Source organism: Sciurus vulgaris (genome assembly GCF_902686455.1).
Source record: "Sciurus vulgaris genome assembly, chromosome: 9".
NCBI classification, from domain to species: Eukaryota; Metazoa; Chordata; class Mammalia; order Rodentia; family Sciuridae; genus Sciurus; species Sciurus vulgaris.
The window spans coordinates 42,185,497-42,207,904 of NC_136469.1; the positions used below are offsets into that span (position 1 = coordinate 42,185,497).

The following is a 22,408-nucleotide window of genomic DNA, read 5'->3' on the forward strand; positions in this document are numbered from 1 at the left end:
GTTTACCCAACACTTTACAAGTTGAAGTCATTAAGGATAAAGCATGTTTAAAACATGGTGCTTCTTTATTTATAAGTTGCTAAATGTTCTATGAAAATTTGCACATCATATTTTGTTGGCCCATTTCTGCAAGTACATCTTTTTGAATTGTCAGATTAAACAGGTGTAATTGCTTAAAGAGGACTTACATGAATTCTTGACTAATGAAGAACATGATATCAGTCTTTATTAATAAACAAACTTACTACACATTGTGGATTCTGTGTACTTTTTATGTGTAGTTTAACATCCAACGCACAGTAGCATAAACTTTAAAAGAAAGTATATAGCCATACTTAGAGAATGTGTGATAAATATAAATACTCTTTTTATGGAAAACTTTCTTGGATGTTATAGTGATACCACTGTTTATTGGTGACGAGTTCTGCTCCTTCTAATGTTGAAGATTGAACACCAGAGAAGCACGCCAAGGCAAGCATATTAAGCAGGTTTTATTTAAAGGTAATAATACAGACTTCTCCCAGCAGGAAGAAGGGGGCCATGGCTGATGTTCTAAAGTCCCAAGAAGTGAGCGCACCCTACATCTTTTATAAGTTAAATTCTCTTTTGTTCTCCAGTTCTCTCCCCCCTCATTTCTCTTTCCTGCCTACATGACTAGGCCTGGTTTTGCATTAAGTGAGAAACCATGGGCAGGGGGAGGGCCAGGGTGATTCAGGCAGGTAAGGGCCCAGGGGGCATTAATTAGCAGCTCCTTGCTTGCAGTCCTTGATAAAGGCAGGTAAATTTGGTAATCAATGGGCTCCAGAGATCCTTGACATTCCATTCTTCCAGAGGCAGTCTCCAACTTCCAGAGGCAGATGGCTTCATGACTTCATTTCCTCAAATTGACCCAATTCCCTATTTCTACACTAACTACCTGTCCTTAATTCTGGCTTCATTCCACCCTTTAGCTTTAGGAACTCCTAACTACTTGTTAAGGAAATGAAAGGGGGCGCCGATCATTCTGGCTGCTTCGAAGCTGAAAGGGGGCAGCGAGGGACAAGAAGTTTGGAGTTCCTCTTTTAAAAAAATCGGGTCAATCGAGGGGTCCAAGGTAGAAGTCTGGTTGGGGAAGAGCAGGTTGTAAAGTTATCTGGGGGTGGGTGCTTCTATGATAGAACAAAAAGACATGAGTAGTGAAATGAGATTAGTACAAAGTAAATGTTGCAGCATCTGAAACATGCCACTGAGTATCATGAAAATGACAGAAGTCAATCTCTCACCAGGAGGTGGAAGAATTGAGAAATTGTTTCCATAACTAGGCCTAACAAAGGCTGGAGAGGACAAGGCCTTTATTTGGGGACTTTAACATTGTCCAGGATATCAGGAATGTAAACACAACATTTAATTCTTAATGTCATAGATGTCCCCAGAAAATATAGTTAAGCTACTTAATGTCATCTGATTTTTGTAAAATATCCCTTTATTGGTATAACCTGTGTTTAGTAGAGATCTCTATACTTCTGTTACTTAGGGCTAGATAATCATATGAGCAAACATAGATTAAATCTACCTGTGTAGCTTAGGAAGGCCTTAAACTCACTAAAAACTTCTGACTCTGGCAGTTTCTCTTGATAGTTATCAGGCACACTTGCTGAAGAATCTTTCTTTCATTTGTAGCTTCCAGTCTTTATTCTAGTGAGCTAATACAAGTGTACATCTTAAGTTACATTTAACTATTATTTCTTTTAAATGCCCAAGAATGGCTATATTTTGGTTTTAACTCTTTTGCTGGGTGTTTAAAATCAAGCTGGTCAAATTGATCTGGTTCCTGTCTTGTTAAAGAGTCATCTGAGTTCCCACAGGGGCCACTTGTAGAGAACTTAAGAGCAGCTTCTTAGCTCCACCAGTGCCATTGGTTAGGCAGGGTCTCCTTGATGAGGTGGCTTCCTTTGGAAGCATCAAGGGATGTCTCCCTTTTTCCATGACCCTCCTCTGCAGCAGATGCACTGAGTGATTTTTTATGCTCTAGTGGTCTCAACAATCTCCTTGCTCAGGAGGTTGTGTGACCCAGAGTTGCAACACTCCTTAGAGAAGTCCTCTTATTCCCTGGGTTCAGGCTGATTTTGAGGGCAAGATACTGTTTTTTTTCTTGGCCTCTGTATTTAATTCCAATTTCTAAGTTTGATCTTAATCATTCAGCAAGCCAGTCTCACCAGTCATAAAGGAAGAGTACTGGGTTTTAACTTCAATGTCTATAACTTTAGTTATTTACCCTTTTATCTAACTGGAGTCTGCATTAGTACTGGAAGTTACCACTATCTGTTCTGTAGGTGTTGGCTTATTATCACAAGTTACCTAGGTTGTGTGTTCTTGAAGCAGCTTTTTCTACAAAACATTAACAGGTAACAGTTTTACAAAATGAAATTAGCAAGAGTAAAAATATATTCAGCTTGCATAATAGCTATCTTGAATTTTGACTGAGAACCACATTATATCCCCTATTTGAGATCACACTACTTTTACAACAAGAACCCATCTTTTGACTATAACTTTAAGTATGCTGAAGTCTGACTTATTTTGGAGTCACTCTAACACGCAGTAAGGTGGGAGGCACAGCCTTATCTAAGGTAAGGTGTAGCTCTTTACAAATCTTAAGTGTTCTAATTTTGATGTTGAATGTCACTAAGTAATTTAATAACTACTAAGTAGTTATTAAATGTCACTAAGTAGTTTACATATACTGTTTCCTGAGTCTATATAAACTTTATAATTAACACAATTTAACATTGTATCTAAAACATGAATCAAAGAAAGGCTGAGAGAGCTTTTAACTTTCCTTTTGTGTGATTAAGTGGCAAAATGTTTTCATGTTTCACAAAATTAACCTTTAAACAAGTCAGGCTCTAACTTTTATAAATACATTAATATTTGAAATTTTTTATCTCAGTGTAAAAAGTAACAAATTTTACATATACCCTATTGATACAGGTCCTATAATAGAACATTAAATGATAGAAATAAATCCCCAATTAAAATTTACTCTTTATAAGTGTAAGATTACTATTACAGACAAGTTTAATCTGGAGAATAGCAGAACTTGATAAATTCTCTGCTTTAAAAACTTGTGTATCTGGAAAATATGAACACATTTAATATACAACTAGTGACCATTTCACAATTACCTTGACACTTTTATCTTATTAAATTTAGTTTTTAAAGAAAAATGTAGACTCTGTAACATAGTACAATACTCTAACAGTTGTTTAACCATAATTGTATAACCCCAATTTTTAAGACTAATTGCTCTAAAGAATAAAACTTAATAGACACAAAGTTAAGAGTAAGTTAGTGTTTCAAATCCTTGTTATTATACCATGTCATTTTACTATATAGATTAAACTTTGGTTTATATCAGAACATTAGTATTTCACCTTAGGAAAAACCTTAAATAGCTTTAGCTGTCTCACATACATACAACCAACTTAGTTTCACGCAAACTTGTTGAAATTTGCCCTTTACTTACACACAGACTTTCTTAGCACTCACTTAGACCCTCATGTATTTCATCACACAAGCACTTTCTTACCCAGAAACATTTCCTTTTCCCTTTTACTAAATATATTTCCATACCCAGAACCTTTTATTTTCTCTTTCCTATTTGTTGACTCCTTTTTGTTCACATTCTGAAACAACTCTTATGGAATTTCTGAATTTAGATAAATTACTCTATTTTAATAAGATTAAATATTTTGTTGCTTATAGTACTCTAATTGGAACACAGTTGAAACTTTTGGGACCCTTTGTATATAGAATTGCACTTGTTAGGCCATAACTCTTGGTAAACTTGTTTTTAGTTTAGTGAGGACACAAAGTAATTGTAAACCCTTTTTATTTACCAACCTATGAAAACACCTACAATGTTTAAGTATGTTACCCCATGGAATTTAAGGAGTTAAGAGTACTTGATGTTATTTAACAATTAGCATTTTAACTTTGTAAATTAATCAGATGTCTCTACAAACACATTTGAGTAATCCCATACATGTTAACTCTAATTCACTTTATTCTGTAAAAACCAAAATATCAGACAAGTGTCCTGAACAGTATTTGCTGTCTCTTTCCTGTTGAAGAAAAGTCCTAGAAACAATTGATATTAGACATTTTATTAACATCAATATTTTATTAGCTTAACCACCTAGAGACTTGTGAGTTATTTTCAAAGCCATTTTACTTTTCTTAGTTTACCCAATTTGAATTGAACCTTTTTAAATCACATGAATTAAAAGTATCTGGATCCATTTTTAAATTTTAATTTTAGGAGCGCTCAGTTTTGATACAGACAAAATATGACATCAGACAGCATGACATACAAATAACACAAAATCAAAGGCCTTGTAACTTTATAGGTGAATCTCCATTACAATGTAACAGATGTTCAAACACTCTAGTTGAATAAAAAATAGAACTAATTAAAAAAGTCATGAGGTTTTTCAAGATGGCGGCCTAGAGGGTGGCTGCATTACGTGTTGCTCCAGAACTCAGGATTCAAGAGAGGAGATATTGAGACGCTTGGGACCAACTCAAAGTAGCCGGGTGACTCTCACCCCCTGGGGGGGCATCCCGGATGGGACGGGGGTCCCGGAACGCAGGAAACTTTGTGAAGTAGAACTGCCGGCGAGACGCCCCTCCCCCCCCCCGCTGGAGCGCCATAGAGGAGGCCGCTCGGCACAGCGCTGGGACTCGGAGCAGCCACTGGGGCTCCGGCGGCTGCCCGGGGGAGGAGTGGCGGGGAGAACTGTGTGGACTCAGGACACCGGGGCCTGCCCTGAGGAGGAGGAGAGGAGCGTGGCCACTTGGATTCGGAGAGACTGCGCCAGAGCTGCAGGCGGTTGCCAGAGGAGAAGCCGCGCGGCGAGCTGTTTGGAATCAGAACGACGCTTCTGAACACCGGGGCCTGCCCTGAGGACAAGGAGGAAGAGGAACGGCCGCTTGGATTCGGGTGACTATACGGGAACTACAGGCGGTTGCCAGAGAAGGGGCTGCGTGGCAAGCTGTTTGGACTCTGACCACTTCTGAACCCCGGGGCCTGCCCGGAGGAGTAGGAGAAGGAGGAGAAGGAGCGCGGCGGGTCCTTTGGACTCACAGTGACTGCATTAGCGCTCCAGGCGGCTGCTCAGAGGAGAAGGCGAGTGGTGAGTTGTTTGGTCTTAAAGTGACAGCTCCTGAACACAGGGGGGCTGCCTGGAGGAGAAGCGTGGTGGGACGCTTGGTCTTGAGGGGCCACACCAGAGCTCCGGGCGGTGCCCAGAGGACCCGTGCAGCGGGTCACGTGGATTCAGATCCACTCAGAGCGACTGCTCCTGAACACCCGGGGGGTTATCTGGAGAAGGAGGAGGAATGGGGAGGGTCACTTCGACTCTGAGTGATTGATTGCCCCGGGCTACGGGTGGTTGGTGGGAGGAGGAGGCACGAAGTGAGTTTCTTGGACTCCTAGTGACCGCACCGGCATACTGGGCGGCTGTCTGGAGGAAGAGGCCTGTGGCGGGTCTCTGGGACTCAGAGCGATTGTTCGGGGCCACAGGTGGCTGCTCAGAGGAGGGGCCACGCAGCCAGGCGATTAGGTGCAGAACAGGGTCCCAGGATCTAGGAGGCTTCTGGGTGGAAGAGCCGCACAGAGACAGGCTTAGGGCGGAGCGAAGGTTCCAGGCCTATGGGCAAATTCTCTGAGGAGGGGCAGCCTAAGGAGATTCATCTGCGAAGGGTGAGGCTCCCAGGCCCAGGAGGTAGGGCCGGGCCCCTGGAAACTTTGCAGAGGAAGGCAGCCCAGCCCAGGCAGTAGCTGTAAATTGAGGGGAACCTCTAGGAGGAAACTGACCAGCGAGACCTCCCCACTGGGTGAGTCTTCCCTGCCTGGTGAGGTTTCCCCACAAGGACGGTAAAACCAGAGACACAGGCCCAAACAGGCCTTGCTTCAGCCCACAGCCTAGGTCCCCTTTGGATGACCATTGGTCAACAAGTGGAGGCACCTCTGCCCACTAGCAGGGAATATACCCCACCTGAAGGCCACCACTCCTAGAGAGGCAGCTTCCTTGTGGAGCACCGCATTATCAACCTCCTCCAAGACTTCAGCCTACTGAAGGCTAAGAGGGGATATATATAGAAATCTTCAGGGTCATTGTAAATCAACAGAGGAAATCTGCAATATCTCAGCGGTCCACTGATATCTGAACAACATGAGAAAACAAGGAAAGAAAATGCTGCAAACAAATCTAGATGTTACATCAATAAAACCCAATGACAGCATGGCAGAAGAAATGACAGAAAAGGAGTTCAGAATGTACATAATTAAAATGATCAGAGAAGCAAACGAGGAGATGAAAGAGCAAATGCAAGCATTGAATGATGAGATGAAAGAGCAAATGCAAGCATTGATTGATCGCACCAATCGACAGTTAAAAGAGCAAATACAGTAAGCAAAAGATCATTTCAATAAAGAGTTAGAGATATTGAAAAAAAACCAAACAGAAATCCTTGACATGAAGGAAACAATAAACCAAATTAAGAACTCCATAGAAAGCATATCCAATAGGATAGAACACCTGGAAGACAGAACCTCAGACATTGAAGACAAAATATTTAACCTTGAAAACAAAGCTGAACAAACAGAGAAGATGGTAAGAAATCATGAACAGAATCTACAAGAACTATGGGATATCATGAAAAGGCCAAATTTAAGAATTATTGGGATTGAGGAAGGCCTAGAGAAACAAGCCAAAGGAATGAACAACCTATTCAATGAAATAATATCAGAAAATTTCCCAAATCTGAAGAATGAAATGGAAAATCAAGTTCAAGAGGCTTACAGGACTCCAAATACACAAAATTACAACAGACCCACACCAAGGCACATTATAATGAAAATACCGAACATACAAAATAAAGACAGAATTTTAAAGGCTGTGAGAGAAAAGAACCAAATTACATTCAGGGGGAAACCAATACGCATATCAGCAGATTTTTCAATCCAGACCCTAAAAGCTAGAAGGTCCTGGAACAACATTTTTCAAGCCCTGAAAGAAAATGGATGCCAACCAAGAATCTTATACCCAGCAAAACTTACCTTCAAATTTGACGATGAAATAAAATCCTTCCATGATAAACAAAAGCTAAAAGAATTTACAAAAAGAAAGCCAGCATTACAGAACATTCTCAACAAAATATTCCATGAGGAAGAGATGAAAAACAAAGAAGCAAATCAGCAAAGGGAGGAATTATCCTAAAGGAATTGTCAAATAAAGGAGGAAACAAGTTGTGTCAAACAAATAAATAAACAAAATTTTAAAAATGAACCAAATGACCGGGAAACCAAATCATTTCTCTATAATAACCCTGAATGTTAATGGCCTGAATTCATCAATCAAAAGACATAGACTGGCAGACTGGATTAAAAAGAAAGATCCAACAATATGTTGCCTGCAAGAGACTCACCTCATAGAAAAAGATACCCATAGATTAAAGGTGAAAGGATGGGGAAAAACATACCATGCACATGGACTCAGCAAAAAAGCTGGAGTATCCATCCTCATTTCCGATAATGTGGACTTCAAGCCAAAGTTAGTCAGAAGGGATAAAGAAGGTCATTTCATACTGCTTAAGGGAAGCATAAATCAGCAAGATATAACAATCATAAACATCTATGCCCCAAACAGTGGCTCATCTATGTATGTCAAACAAATCCTTCTCAATTTCAGAAACCAAATAGACCACAACACAATAATACTAGGTGATTTTAACACGCCGCTCTCACCACTGGACAGATCTTCCAGACAAAAATTGAGCAAAGAAACCATAGATCTCAACAACACAATCAATAATTTAGACTTAACGGACATTTATAGAATATTCCATCCAACCAAGAGTGAATACACTTTCTTCTCAGCAGCACATGGATCCTTCTCTAAAATAGACCATATATTATGCCACAAAGCTAATGTTAGCAAATACAAGAAGATAGAGACACTAGCATGTATTCTATCAGATCATAATGGATTGAAGTTAGAAATAAATGAAAGAGTAAAACACAGAAACTATTCCAACATCTGGAGATTAAACAATATGCTATTATATGATGAATGGATAACAGAAGATATTAGGAAGGAAATTAAAAAATTCTTAGAGGTAAATGAGAACAAAGAAACATCATATCAAAATCTCTGGGACACTATGAAAGCAGTACTTAGAGGGAAATTTATTTCATGGAGCGCATTTAATAAAAGAAGTAAAACTCAACAAATAAACAAGCTAACACTACAGCTCAAAGCCTTAGAAAAAGAAGAACAGAACAGCACCAAAAGTAGTAGAAGACAGGAAATAGTTAAACTCAGAGCTGAAATCAATGAAATTGAAACAAAAGAAACAATACAAAAAATTGACAAAATAAATAGTTGGTTCTTCGAAAAAATAAACAAAATTGATAAACCTTTAGCCACACTAACAAAGAGAAGACGAGAGAAAACCCGAATCACTAAAATTCGGAATGAACAAGGAAATATCACAACAGACAGGATGGAAATACAAAACATAATTAGAAGCTATTTTGAAAATCTATACTCCAACAAAATAGAAAATTTCGAAGACATCAACAGGTTTCTAGAGACATATGAATTGCCTAAACTGAATGAGGAGGACATAAACAATTTAAATAGACCAATTTCAAGTACTGAAATAGAAGAAGTCATCAAAAGCCTACCAACAAAGAAAAGTCCGGGACCAGATGGGTTCTCAGCCGAGTTCTACAAAACCTTTAAGGAAGAGCTCATTCCAATACTTCTCAAAGTATTCCATAAAATAGAAGAGGAGGGAACCCTCCCAAACTCATTCTATGAAGCCAATATCACACTGATACCTAAACCAGACAGAGACTCATCAAGGAAAGAAAATTTCAGACCAATATCCTTAATGAACATCGACGCAAAAATTCTCAACAAAATTTTAGCAAATCGCATACAAAAACATATTAAAAAGATAGTGCACCATGATCAAGTGGGTTTCATCCCAGGGATGCAAGGTTGGTTCAACATCAGGAAATCAATAAACGTAATTCACCATATTAATAGACTTAAAGTCAAGAATCACATGATTATTTCAATAGATGCAGAAAAAGCATTTGATAAAATACAGCACCCCTTCATGCTCAAAACACTAGAAAAAATAGGGATAGTGGGAACATTCCTTAATATTGTAAAGGCCATTTATGCTAAGCCCATGGCTAATATCATTCTAAATGGTGAAAAACTGAAAGCATTCCCCCTAAAAACTGGAACAAGGCAGGGATGCCCTCTTTCACCACTTCTATTCAAAATCGTTCTTGAGACTCTGGCCAGAGCAATTAGACAAACCAAAGAAATTAAAGGGATACGAATTGGAAAAGAAGAACTCAAACTATCCCTGTTCGCTGATGACATGATTATATATTTAGAGCAACCTGGAAATTCCACCAGAAAACTCTTAGAACTCATAAGTGATTTCAGTAAAGTAGCAGGTTACAAGATCAATGCCCATAAATCCAATGCATTTTTATACATAAGTGATGAATCTTCAGAAAGAGAAATTAGGAAAACTACCCCATTCACAATAGCCTCGAAAAAATAAAATACTTGGGAATCAATCTCACAAAAGAGGTGAAAGACCTCTACAATGAGAACTATACAACACTAAAGAAAGAAATTAAAGAACACCTTAGAAGATGGAAAGATCTTCCATGTTCTTGGATAGGAAGAATTAATATTGTCAAAATGGCCATACTACCTAAAGTGCTATACAAATTCAATGCAATTCCAATTAAAATCCCAATGACGTACCTTACAGAAATAGAGCAGGCAATTATGAAATTCATCTGGAAGAATAAGAAACCCAGAATAGCTAAAGCAATCCTTAGCAGGAAGAGTGAAACAGGGGGTATTGCAATACCAGATCTTCAACTCTACTACAAAGCAATAGTAACAAAAACGGCATGGTATTGGTACCAAAATAGAAAGGTAGATCAATGGTACAGAATAGAGGACACGGACACAAACCCAAATAAATACAATTTTCTCATACTAGACAAAGGGGCCAAAAATATGCAATGGAGAAAAGATAGCCTCTTCAACAAATGGTGTTGGGAGAATTGGAAATCCATATGCAACAGAATGAAACTAAACCCATATCTCTCACCATGCACGAAACTAAACTCAAAATGGATTAAGGACCTCGGAATCAGACCAGAGACCCTGCAGATTATAGAAGAAAAAGTAGGTCCAAATCTTCACCTTGTTGGTCTAGGACCAGACTTCCTTAACAGGACTCCCATAGCACAAGAAATAAAAGCTAGAATCAACCACTGGGATAGATTCAAACTAAAAAGCTTTCTCTCAGCAAAGGAAACTATCAGCAATGCGAAGAAAGAGCCTACAGAGTGGGAGAATATCTTTGCCAATCATACTTCAGATAGAGCACTAATCTCCAGAATCTATAAAGAACTCAAAAAACTCTACTCCAAGAATTCAAACAGTCCAGTCAACAAATGGGCTAAGGAAATGAATAGACACTTCACAGAAGAAGATCTACAAGCAATCAACAAACATATGGAAAAATGTTCAACATCTCTAGTAATAAGAGAAATGCAAATCAAAACCACCCTAAGATTCCATCTCACCCCAATTAGAATGGCGATTATCAAGAATACGAGCAACAACAGGTGTTGGCGAGGATGTGGGGAGAAAGGTACACTCATACACTGCTGGTGGAGCTGCAAATTAGTGCAGCCGCTATGGAAAGCAGTGTGGAGATTCCTTAGAAAACTTGGAATGGAACCACCATTTGACCCAGCTATCCCACTCCTTGGCCTATACCCAAAGGACTTAAAATCTGCATACTACAGAAATACAGCCACATCAATGTTCATAGCTGCTCAATTCACAATAGCCAGACTGTGGAACCAACCTAGATGCCCTTCAATTGATGAGTGGATAAAGAAACTGTGGTATATATATACTATGGAATATTACTCAGCCATAAAGAATGATAAAATTATGACATTTGCAGGCAAATGGATGAAATTGGAGAATATCATGCTAAGTGAGATAAGCCAATCTCAAAAAGCCAAAGTACGAATGATATCGCTAATAAGTGGAGGTTGACACATAATGGGGGGGAGGGAAGGGTTAGAGTTAGGGTTAGGGAGGGGGGCAAGTATGGAGGAAGGAACTACTGTATAGAGGGTAAAGAGGGGTGGGAGGGGTGGGGGGAAGGGAAAAAATAACAGAATGAATCAAACAACATTGCTCTATGTAAATTTATGATTACACAAATGGTATGCCTTTACGCCATGTACAAACAGAGAAACAACATGTATCCCATTTGTTTACAATAAAAAAAAATAAAAAAAAAATAAAAAAAAATAAAAAAAAATAAAAAAAATAAAAAAGTCATGAGCTCAAAAAAATATAGAATTAAAAAAAACAAGAGTCCTGGAAAAATGATATGGCTGTTAATTACTTCAGTAAAGCACCATAAAATTTACTTTTGCTGGAGTTCAGGTAAGACTCCTTTTACCTTTTTTTCCCTTGGGTTTGAGACCAGACTCCTACTGAGCTTTTAGGCTTCCTTTATTTACATTTCAATGTAAACCTTGACTAAGATCTGGAAGGATCTAACAGGTTTTAACAGAAACCTTGTGCCTAGGGCATTTTAGTCATCTCATCAGGCCAGGTTGGATGTCAAAGAAAATTAAGAGACCTTATTTTCCATTACTTTCGAGAATGAAGCTACTTTGCTAAGTTCCTCACTGAGATATGCCATTGGTTATTGAGCTGCCTATGGCTGCTTATCCAGGATTTATTTTCCCCTCAGTGACAAACAGGTTAAATCTTGTTTCATAGGTAAGCTGAGGACAGGAGCTTGAAGTAAGGTCCCTTCTTGATATTCCTGGGGCAGAATATTGTCCTATAGTGGCTATTTTCTGTAGTATTGAACTTGTTGATGACATAATTAAGCTTTATTTTTTGAGATCTTTTAATTCCTATTAGCTAAGAAGTTTAGGAGTTCCATAATGGCCTTTTGATATTCCTCCTGGGTGGAGGCACATAAAGGATGTCATTTACTTACTGGAGAACAATCACAGATGTTTTATCTCTGAATTTTGTTACGTCCTTAGCTAAGGTTTGTCCGGAACAGGTGAGGGCCATCTAAATCCTGAGGCAACACTGTCTAGGTTGGTTGAGATACAGTATCTGGTTCCTCAAAGGCAAACAGAAATTGCCATTCAGAATCTAGCATAGACAGGAAAAGTCATCTTTTAAATCTAACTTAGTAAACCAAGCAGCAGTTGAAATCCAAGATAAAAGTGTATGGATTAAGAACTACAGGGTGGGGGAAATTACTGCTTCATTATTCTAAGGTTTTGGACTAGGCAGTTTGCTTTTTAACTCCTAAAATGGGTGAATTGCATGGGCTATTGCAAGGCATTAAAAGTTTCTATCAGTTTGAATGATCTTTAATAAGTCCTTTTCCTTGCCTATATGTTCCCTTTTCTTTCTTTTTGAGGTCTATTAAAAAATGGAAGATGCAAGCTGGAGAAGATCATCTGAGGATTGATCAGGGCCACGTGCCAATTTTTATAATTTCCTACAAATATTTGAGGCTGACTAAATGATAAATTTATACTTTAAAAGTAGGTGGCCCTTTATGGATTCAGGATTCAGAGTGGTGTGTTTTCTTATTGCTTTCCTAAATCTCTCCATGAAAATAGCAGGACTTTCCTGAATGCTGCATAATAGTTTTTTTAAGCATCCTACTCATTATTCGAATCCCAGTTAGGATGGTTTCTGTGAACTGCCTGTTCTCTAGATGGTTAATAGCATAATTTTCCAGGTGAAGTCAAATACCTGGTGTAAGTTTTGAAACATCTCAATATTTATTAGGATCCTCCAAAAGCCTCCTTAAATTTATTTTTGTCTGTTTTAAGTTGGGAGGGTCCCCTCGATTTTCCTCCCTTAGTGGGCGATTCCTCAAGGCTTTCTCCTCCCATGGTAGAGATTATTGATGTCAAGCACGGTAACATATGAAAGGCACTTTTCTTGATCATTTGCAATTTAGCAGTATGCAGGCTAGTGGTGAACCTGGCAATACTGTTGAGAGAGAAGCTCCCTTCTGAGTTCTGAAGTATTAGGGACATCTCCCTAACTTTGAGCTTCCTTATGGTCCAGAAAAACCTGTCTCTCACTACTTGGCTTTGTCAAAGTTATTTCTGGCCTTCTTTGGCAAAGTGCTAGGGTCCTAGTTTGCCCTGTGCTAGAGACCCTGGGAGGATTCAGACTTAAGGGAATTACTGCTTTCCTCCTGCCACTATAAACTAATTATGAAAATGACGACAAAAGTAAAACATGTGCCTTTTGCCTATCTTTTTGCCCTGTAGACTAAAGGAAATCTCCGGAGGGTGGGGGGATATTTATTGGTTGTTAGGCTTATAATGCCCTTTGCTTGGAGGGTCTCACAGGAGGAGTTTTTAAATGCCTCCCTCTTGCAGCTTAAGAAGAACACCCACTGTGAGCACATTTAAGCACAGGAACAGTAATGGGGAGACTCTAGATGTCTAGACTATTGAAGGCTAATTATGCGAACAAAGGGAACCTGGGGATTTTCATACTAATCATCCCAGGCCTTAATCCTACAGCTTGAATTCCTACTGTCTGACCAGCAAGGGAAGGGGATTATCCAGGAGGGAGTGGATGTGCGGGAGTGTTGTACACTGTGCGGCCAATACGGAGGCAAAGGTAATTGGCACTTTCCCTCAGTGCCATTCATCTACCAATCACTCTGGATACCCCTCAGGGCTGTCGGGAGGGGGAGTCTGGAGAAGGAACCTTTGGGGTCCACCCGAGAGTAGCCCAGGCCAAGAACCCCGCAGTTATTCCAACCCTTCCTCCACCTCCACTCATCCTGGGCAGATCAGGACTAGGGACACTGTGTACTTGCGGCAATTGTGCTCCGGGCCTGGACAGAAAAGTAGGAAATGGCTTCAGCACAGTCCAACATGCCTACAGAGCAGGTGATTGGAAACTTGCCTGGGCCGGGAAACCTCTCACCCGAGTCTTAAGAATGGCGGCTGCACTAACTGCATTTAAGTAGCCGACGGGTGCCCATTTTGCCCTCCAAATATAAAGAGACAAAAAGATGCACCTCAAACAGATGTGGGGTGCATGGAGAGAGAAGCTTACTTACCTTGGCATAAATCTCTGTGGGACCTCCAAATCTGATACCGCCGTTTACCGGTGACGAATTCTGCTCCTTCTAATGTTGAAGACTGAACACTAGAGAAGCACGCCAAGGCAAGCATATTAAGCAGGTTTTATTTAAAGGTAATAATACAGACTTCTCCCAGCAGGAAGAATTATACACTCATAAAACTCATAAATGCATCAAGTTACTTTTGGATCTCATTGTTGCCATTGACCTAACACTTTTGTCAGGTGCCATGTTGTGTGGTAGGAGGATTCCTACCTAGGAGACATTTCTATTTAGGACAGCTAACAAATACTAACTGGAATGTAAATCTGACTACAAGCCACACAACCTTACTCCTCCAATCCTAATATAAGTATTGCATGACCAGTTCATTTTCTCTATGTTGAACTGCCTAATTTCTATGTTGAATGGCACAATGAACAGTGAGACAGAGGTTTAGAGGGAGGGAAAAAAGGGGTGGTGTTTAAATAATTGTGGTTAAAATTCCTCTTTAAAATATTAAATACACAGAAATTCATACATGGCTATAAGTCTCATTCAGGACTGTGGAAGAATGTGGATTGACCCAAATACATGATCAATCAGTATAATTATTGTCTTACAGACCTCCTTATCATTTTCTCACTTCATAATATTAATTTGACCAACCCATAATTATGGTACACACAGCTATTCCTTTTTTTTTTTATTGGTGCAAATTATGCAAAATGGTGGGGGTTTTGTTGTGGCATGTTTATGCATCCATGAAAAACATTTTCAAAAACTTCATTCCCAATTCCTCTCCCACCCTCTCTTCCTCCTTCCCAGATTTCTTCTACCCAATTGGCCTCCTTTCTAATTTAATGGAGTCCTGACCCCTGCTCTTTATCCTTCTGAATTCCACCTTTGAGAGAAAACGTACACTTTTCTGAGTCTGGCTTAGTTCACTTGAAATTATTGTCTCTAGTTCCATTCATCTTCCTGCAAATGACAGTTTTGTCCTTTATGTCTGAATAAAGCTTCATAGAACTGAAGATGCCTAGAGAAAACCACATTATTATATTATTAACCATATTATTATATTATTAAATCAAAGTTTTATAATTTGGTCTGACCCTGTACTGCCTGGGAATCATACTGTATTATCGTAGTCTGTTCACTCCCATATTTCTCTAGATAGCAATTTTCTGCATAATCTTCTTCCAAATTCTAATACCTCACATTTTCATTCATGGTTGAGGGTCTTTCTCTTTCACTAAGAAAACAGGAAATAAATTATAAGAACACTTCTATAGGTTGTCTATGTTTTGGAAACGTAATCCTCAGGGCAATTGTGTTGAGTGGTAGGGGAGTTAAGATGTGATTAGATCATGAGGTCAGATTAATCCTAATGGATTAATACTATTGTTATAGGAAGGATTTAGTTATCACAGGAATATGTTTGTGATAAATCAATGAGAGGTTGATCCATTCTCTCTCTCCCTTCCTCTTAATGGAATGCCTTTTCCAAAGTTACAAAGCAACAAGAAGACCTGCCCAGATGTGACTACTTACTCTGAGACATGCTAGCTTCCAGAACTGTGAGTCAAATGAATTTCCATTGTTTATAAATTTCTCAATCTCTGGTATTTGGTTAGAGCACCACAACAGAGAATAAAACAAGCTCCAAAACATTTACTCACCTAGAGCATCATCAGTATCTGACATTTTCTCCTATTTCCATGGTGAATAGTCCTCAGGTAGTAGATGAAAGAGGGCAAAGGAATAAAGTTCTTTCATCAAAAGCTTTTGTAAAGTCACCTTATCCGATCTGTGAGGGAGAAGTCCTCATGATCTAACTACTTCTTACAGGTCCCACCTCCTTATACTGTCACATGACAACATCTCAACTATGTTGAGGACACATTAAATCCCTAGCACTGGGCCTGGATTAATTGCTTTCTCCTTATTTGATGACCCGTGAAATGTTTTCTTCTGGATTCAATATTACTCATACAGACTTTTATGTTTTAATAGTAATTTTAATATTTAGACTTATTCAAAAGATCCCTGTGTTAACCAGTTCTGAACTTTGTTGCTAGCATTATGTTTCTAAGGTAAATATCTATCTATAAAAAACTTATAAATTTTCTTAATTGTGTATCATCTTTCTCAAGGTTCCTTGCCTTTAAAAGATGTGTCTACTTCTGCATGTCAAGAAAAAAATAAGCTAAGATCTGCACTCAAATTTAGTTTACATGGTACAAATATTTGGCTACTTTTTCTGATGTTTAGTGACTTAAGCAAAACTTCATTAATTTTTGGGTTATTGGTTTGACAATTTTCTCTGCCTGGGACTAAGTGTCTTCATTTGAATCCAAAGTTCTGTTCACTTTATCTTTTACCCTTCACTTTTCAGGTTTTCTTAATTCGATGTTAAAACTCAATGGTGTTGTGTCATGTCTGCCAACTTGATTAGCTCTGCAGACAGTTCTGATCAAAAATCTTCTTCTTGGAGTGACAGAATTCACACTTATAAGGCTGGGGGCTCAAGTACAAATTCAGGTTCTCCTAATTTCTCATGTTCTATTTCCTTGATAATTAGATATTCATTTAATAAAGATATAATCATTTCTCTTCATAAATATTCTGTGAAACATATTTCATAGATGTCTACTCACTGTTATTATTCCCACTTTAAAAAAATAAAATAAACCTGCATATTTGAATATTTTACTATTTCTTTTTCTCTTTTGGAATTTTTTCTTTTCTAGTACTTATTTTCATAGCTTTTATTTTACCAAAATTTAAATTTTCCTTATTCGCTATTATCTGAATAATTAAAAACATGAATTGAATTATATTCAGTGTTCTTATAGATTGTATTTGGAATGGCTCCAAAAGTTTATATGTCGAATACTTAGTCACCAAAGTGTCAGTGTAGGACTTTTGGAAAGTGATTGGATCATTAACACTGTAATATCACAAGTGGATTAATTTATTCTAAGGATTAATAATTGAAATAGACTACTTGGAAGAGGTGGCAACTATATGTAGGTAGGGCACTCTGAGGGTGTGCATTTTGGGACTCTATCTTGTCCCTGTCTCCCTCCTCCCACCTCTCTGATCCCTGACTGCCATGGGCTGAGCAATATTGCTCTGCCACACCATTTTACCATGATCCTCTGCTTCATACCAGGCCCAAAGGAATGGAGTTAGCTGACCATGAACTGAAATCTCTGAAACTATGAACCAAATTAAATCTTTTCTCCTCTAAGTTGTTTTGCTCAGGTATATGTCACAGTCACAAAATGCTCCTTAATGTTTTCAAACTTTGATTAGAATTTCTTTAAAAATTAAAGTAAGAGTAATAGTAAAATTTATTTTATTTATATTTCCAAAATAATATTTTTGCTAAAATATTCAAAGTCTTTCTAGTTCCTTGACTCATTTATTGATTGGATTCTTTGTATTTTTGGTTTAACATTTTGTAAGTTCTTTATAAATTTTGGAGATAAGTGCTCTATCTGAAGTGCATGTGGAAAGATTTTCTCCTACTCTGTAGGCTCCCTTTTCACATTATTGATTGTATCCTTGCTGAGAAAAAACTTTTTAGTTTGAGTACATCCCATTTATTGATTCTTGCTTTGATTTCTTGTGCTTTGGGAGTCTTGTTGAGGAAGTCTGATTCTAAGACAACATGATGAAAATTAGGGCCTACTTTGTCTTCTATTTGGTGCAGGGTCTCTGGTCTAATTCCTATGTCTTTGATCCATTTTGAATTGAGTTTTGTGCAGGGTGAGAGATAGAGGTTTAATTTCATTTTACTGCATATGGATTTCCAGTTTTGCTAGCACCATTTGTTGAACGGGCTATCTTTTCTCCATTGTACGTATTGACTGCTTTGTCTAGTATGAGGTGACTGTATTTATGTGGATTCATCTCTGTGTCTTCTATTCTGTACCATTAGTCTACATGTCTATTTTGGTGCCAATACCATACCATTTTTGTCACTATTGCTCTGTAGTATAGTTTAAGGTAGGTGTTGTGATACCTCCTGCTTCACTTTTTCTGCTCAGGAATGTTTTGGCTATTCTAAGTCTCTTATTCTTCCAGATGAAGTCCATGATTGCTTTTTCTATTTTTATGAGGAATGTAATTGGGATTTTAATTGGAATTGCATTGACTCTGAATAGCACCTTTGGTAGAATGGTCATTTTGACAATGTTAATTCTGCCTAATCAAGAACATGGGAGATCTTTCCATCTTCTAAGGTTTTCTTCAATTTCTTTCTTTAGTGTTTTATAATTTTCATTGTAGAGTCCTTTCACCGCTTTTGTTAGATTAATTCCCAAGTATTTTATTTATTTATTTTTTTTTTGAGGCTACTGTAAATGGAGTGGTTTTCCTAATTTCTCTTTTAGAGGATTGATCACTTATGAATAGAAATGTGTTACATTTATGCGTATTGATTTTATATCCTGCTATTTTGCTGAATTCATTTACTAGTTCTAGAAATTTTTTAATGGAGTTTTTTGGATCCTCTAAATATAGAATCATGTCATTGGCAAATAGTGACAGCTTGAGTTCTTTGTTTCCTATTTGTGTCCCTTGAATTTCTTTGGTCTATCTAATTGCTCTGGCTAGTGTTTCAAGGATGATGTTGAATAGAAGTGATGAAAGAGTCTTTAGAGGGAATACTTTCAGTTTTTCTCCATAAAGAATGATGTTGGTGATTTCACTATCTGTGAATCTAAAAAAATTGAACTTGTAGAGAGAATAATGGTTCCCAGGGATGGGGAAGGCAGATTGAGGAGATGTTCATCAAAGGGTAGACTTTCAGGTATAAGATCTAAAATACAGCCTAGGTTCAATGTGTGTCTTATTAATTTGATCATGGTACTCCTTATATAATTTGTATACATATCAAACCATCACATTATATGTCTTGAAAAAAAACATAATCTTGTCAATTATTTTAAAAAAATAATGTCATAGTCTCAAAAAAAATGATGTTGGCTGTAAAATGTTGAGGTATGTTCCTACTATTCCTATTATTTTCTAGTGTTTTAAGAATGAAGCAATGCTGTATTTTATCAAATGTTTTCTCAGCATCTATTGAAATAATCTTATGATTCTTTTTTATGATTCTTTAAGTCTATTGATGTGATGATTTACTTTTATTGATTTCTGGATGTTTTTTTTTTTTTTTTCCAGAAATCAGATATATTCTGATTCACTTAGTCTACATAAAACATTTTATCATTTTAGTTTGGTTTATAACATTTTTCTTGGAATAGTACTGTTGTACGTCAGAAAAAACTCCAATCAACCAATTACAGAAATTATGCTTATTGTTTATCTTTGGAAAGAGGCAAAAAATTATGTAGGAAAACTTAAAATAATTTGATTAACAATTGCCAGTGCTGAAAAGATCATTAAAATTTGGTGAATAATAAATGTGGTTTTGTTATATTTCACCTATTACTGATGAAAAATGGGATGGTAAATTTTCAAGATGGAATATGTTAAAGAACCAGAACCAGAACACTGGTAAAATTTTGTTTGCTTTCTGACACCAACATTTTCTAGGATGAAAACAGTGACATGTAGTTTTACAGAATCTGAAAATTATAAAATAAGAATGGAATTAAAATTCAACTTAAGAAGATAAAAAGTAAAATACAGCTAGGGGGTCCAAATTTCAAATGAAACTTCAAACGTAAGTATGGCTGCTGTTTTCTTCCAAATAGTCATTTTTCCATAAAATGTTGGCTGTGTCATAAGGAATCTCCTGTGCTTTCTATCATCTGAGGCCTGCTGAAGTACAACACATTTTCTTTGTAAATTCAAACTCAGCTGAAGTGTCGAGCAAGGCGAGCAGATCTATAGTCAGCACGAAGTTGTACGAAGGAGTGAAGTATGTTCTTATCCAGATTAGCGAGTTGTTCTCCTGAGCAGACTTGCTTTAAATTATCTGGGGCAACTACCAGAAGATTGCAAAGTGCATGCAGAGTATCAAAAAAATGTAATACCATTGGAATCTTGAAGTCTTTGGCACACTTTCTATATTCAGCTACATCACAAATTGCTAACATGCCACCCATACAACTGTAGGAATATTGTTGAAGATGCTCATAAATAAGTCGATGAAAACGTACGCCGAGTTCCATTAAAACTGTATGCACATTCTTCCCATCCATGGAATTTTTAATCTTCTCCACTTGTTTTCTTACATATGCACAGACTTTTACACAGGCATTAGTATATTGTATCAAAACATTGTTTTCATCTTCTGGTTTAAAATCTGTTTTCTTTTGTTCTGCTGCCAAGATATGCTTCATTTGTCCCATCATACAATTTAATGTCCTATCGATGCCAGTATCCAATTTTATCTCCATTTGCTCAATTATTTCTTTTTTCTTCTGAAGGCATTCAGATAACTTAGAAGAGCTTATTAATGGCATAAGGTGATCATTAAACTGTTTGTCAAAAAGATGAAAAATTGTATTGGCCTGTTGCACAACATCCAAAAAATAGAGATTTGCATTCCTAGAATCTGAGGATGGAATTCCAGCAAGTCCTGTTTCCAAAGCATAATCAATATGCTCGATACATAAAAATTCCACCAGAATGGTAAAAATTCTAAAGGCATTCCTTGGTAAATCAGAATGGTCAGAGAGCCTGTGACATCTTTCAAAGGCTTGTTTGGTTTCTTGTAAAAGATTAACCACCACTTCTTGGGATAGGAAAGTTTCCCCATGAGTATCAATACTTGGCCCCAGTGGTAAGTTGGTACTTGTCTAATTCTTTCTTTCAAATCTTGAATACCTCCTGTGCCAATAGATCTCTTTTGATGGTTTTTTGAATCATAATAGCGCTGTAGGATCATAGCACTTCTGCTTTTCAAATATCCAATCTCCACTTCAATATAGTTCTTGTATATAGATCATAAAGACTTTTGAGATATTGCTCTGCATCCGATTTCCTACATTCTTCTAGCTGATCTTTCACAAAACTCTGTAGTTTGATTTCAAATACATTTTGAATAAGTTTAGCCAGTACTGTTTCTGGATTACTAAAAATATCTCCAACTTGCTTGTTCACTCCTTGACAAAGTATTGCTGCATCTTCAAATATATCATTTCTCAAGTAGGAACCCTTAAAATGAAGTAAAACTGCTGCTACTTCCCTCATTCTGGATATTTCACCTCTTCTTTGGGCACTGGTGAACTCCTGGATTAGTTGGTATTCTAAATCATGGTATTTACTTGCAATTTTTGATTTTACTTCTGAAAATCTATCAAAAGGTAACTCCTGGGCAATTAGGTGCAACTTCTGGTGTCTGCTGCTTCCTTTATCTTTTCAGAATTTGTAAAAACATCAGATTTCAATTCTCCATCTAGAAACTCATTAAAATATTTCATCAATTTCTGTGCCTCCACTGCCCATTGTCTAGGCGTGTTTACCCCCTCCAACTGGTCTCCCAGGTGACAGACTTTGGTTGCTACATAGCTAATATGCTCATCTAGTTCCTGGAAATATTGGAAGGCAACCTGATTGCTTTTCTGGAGCTCTTGCACCTTCTTGGCTTCCTTCTGACACTGTTGCTCTAATTTCTCTACTTTTCTTTGAATTCTTTCATCCATTATCTGGAGTTCTTGAATATGATTTACAAATTCTTCTAATAGTCTCGAACAGCTCGGCCGTCGTGGCCATCCCGGCCGGCTGAGAGGCTCGCCCCGTGCTGGATGCCGTCTCCTCTTCACATGCTGCGCCTCAGCGGCGTGCGCACAGGTCCCCGCTCGGCTTGCAAGCTCGGGCTCTGAGCCGCCACGGGTTTCCCCAGTCCTCACAGAGCCCAGCCCGGGCGAGAGAACCGCCATGAAGCAACGCCACAGACGCCCGTCAGCTGCCTCCCGGCGCCGCCTGCTCCGCTCCCATTGTCCGATTTCTGGATGTTGAAACAACCTTGCAAACCTGGGATAAACCCCACTTGATCATGGTGCACTATCTTTTTAATATATTTTTATATGTGATTTGCCAATATTTTGTTAAGGATTTTTGCATCTATGTTCATCAGGGTTAATGGTGTAAAGTTTTCTTTCCTTGATGAGTCTTTGTCTGGTTTTGGTATCAGAGTGATACTAGCCTCATAGAATGAGTTTGGAAGGTTTCCCTC

The 22,408-nt window shown here is 37.9% G+C and overlaps 1 protein-coding gene and 1 long non-coding RNA gene across 2 annotated transcripts in view; one reads left to right on the forward strand and one right to left on the reverse strand.

The window, feature by feature from the left end:
- Window positions 1–2,713: 2,713 nt before the first annotated feature.
- Window positions 2,714–22,408, forward strand: part of LOC306669966 — a 122,507-nt gene continuing 102,812 nt past the window's right edge. The window contains exon 1 of the long non-coding RNA XR_013766271.1: window positions 2,714–3,055. This is a non-coding gene — a long non-coding RNA (uncharacterized lncRNA). The remainder of the gene's footprint in view (window positions 3,056–22,408) is intronic.
- On the reverse strand, window positions 19,447–22,112 carry LOC306669243 (exocyst complex component 5-like; the record flags this gene model as incomplete). The annotated part of the gene is given in 4 exon segments (XM_079153108.1): window positions 19,447–21,025; window positions 21,028–21,168; window positions 21,171–21,569; window positions 21,572–22,112. Coding segments are annotated over 4 exon segments (2,025 nt in total). The 3' UTR covers window positions 19,447–20,081.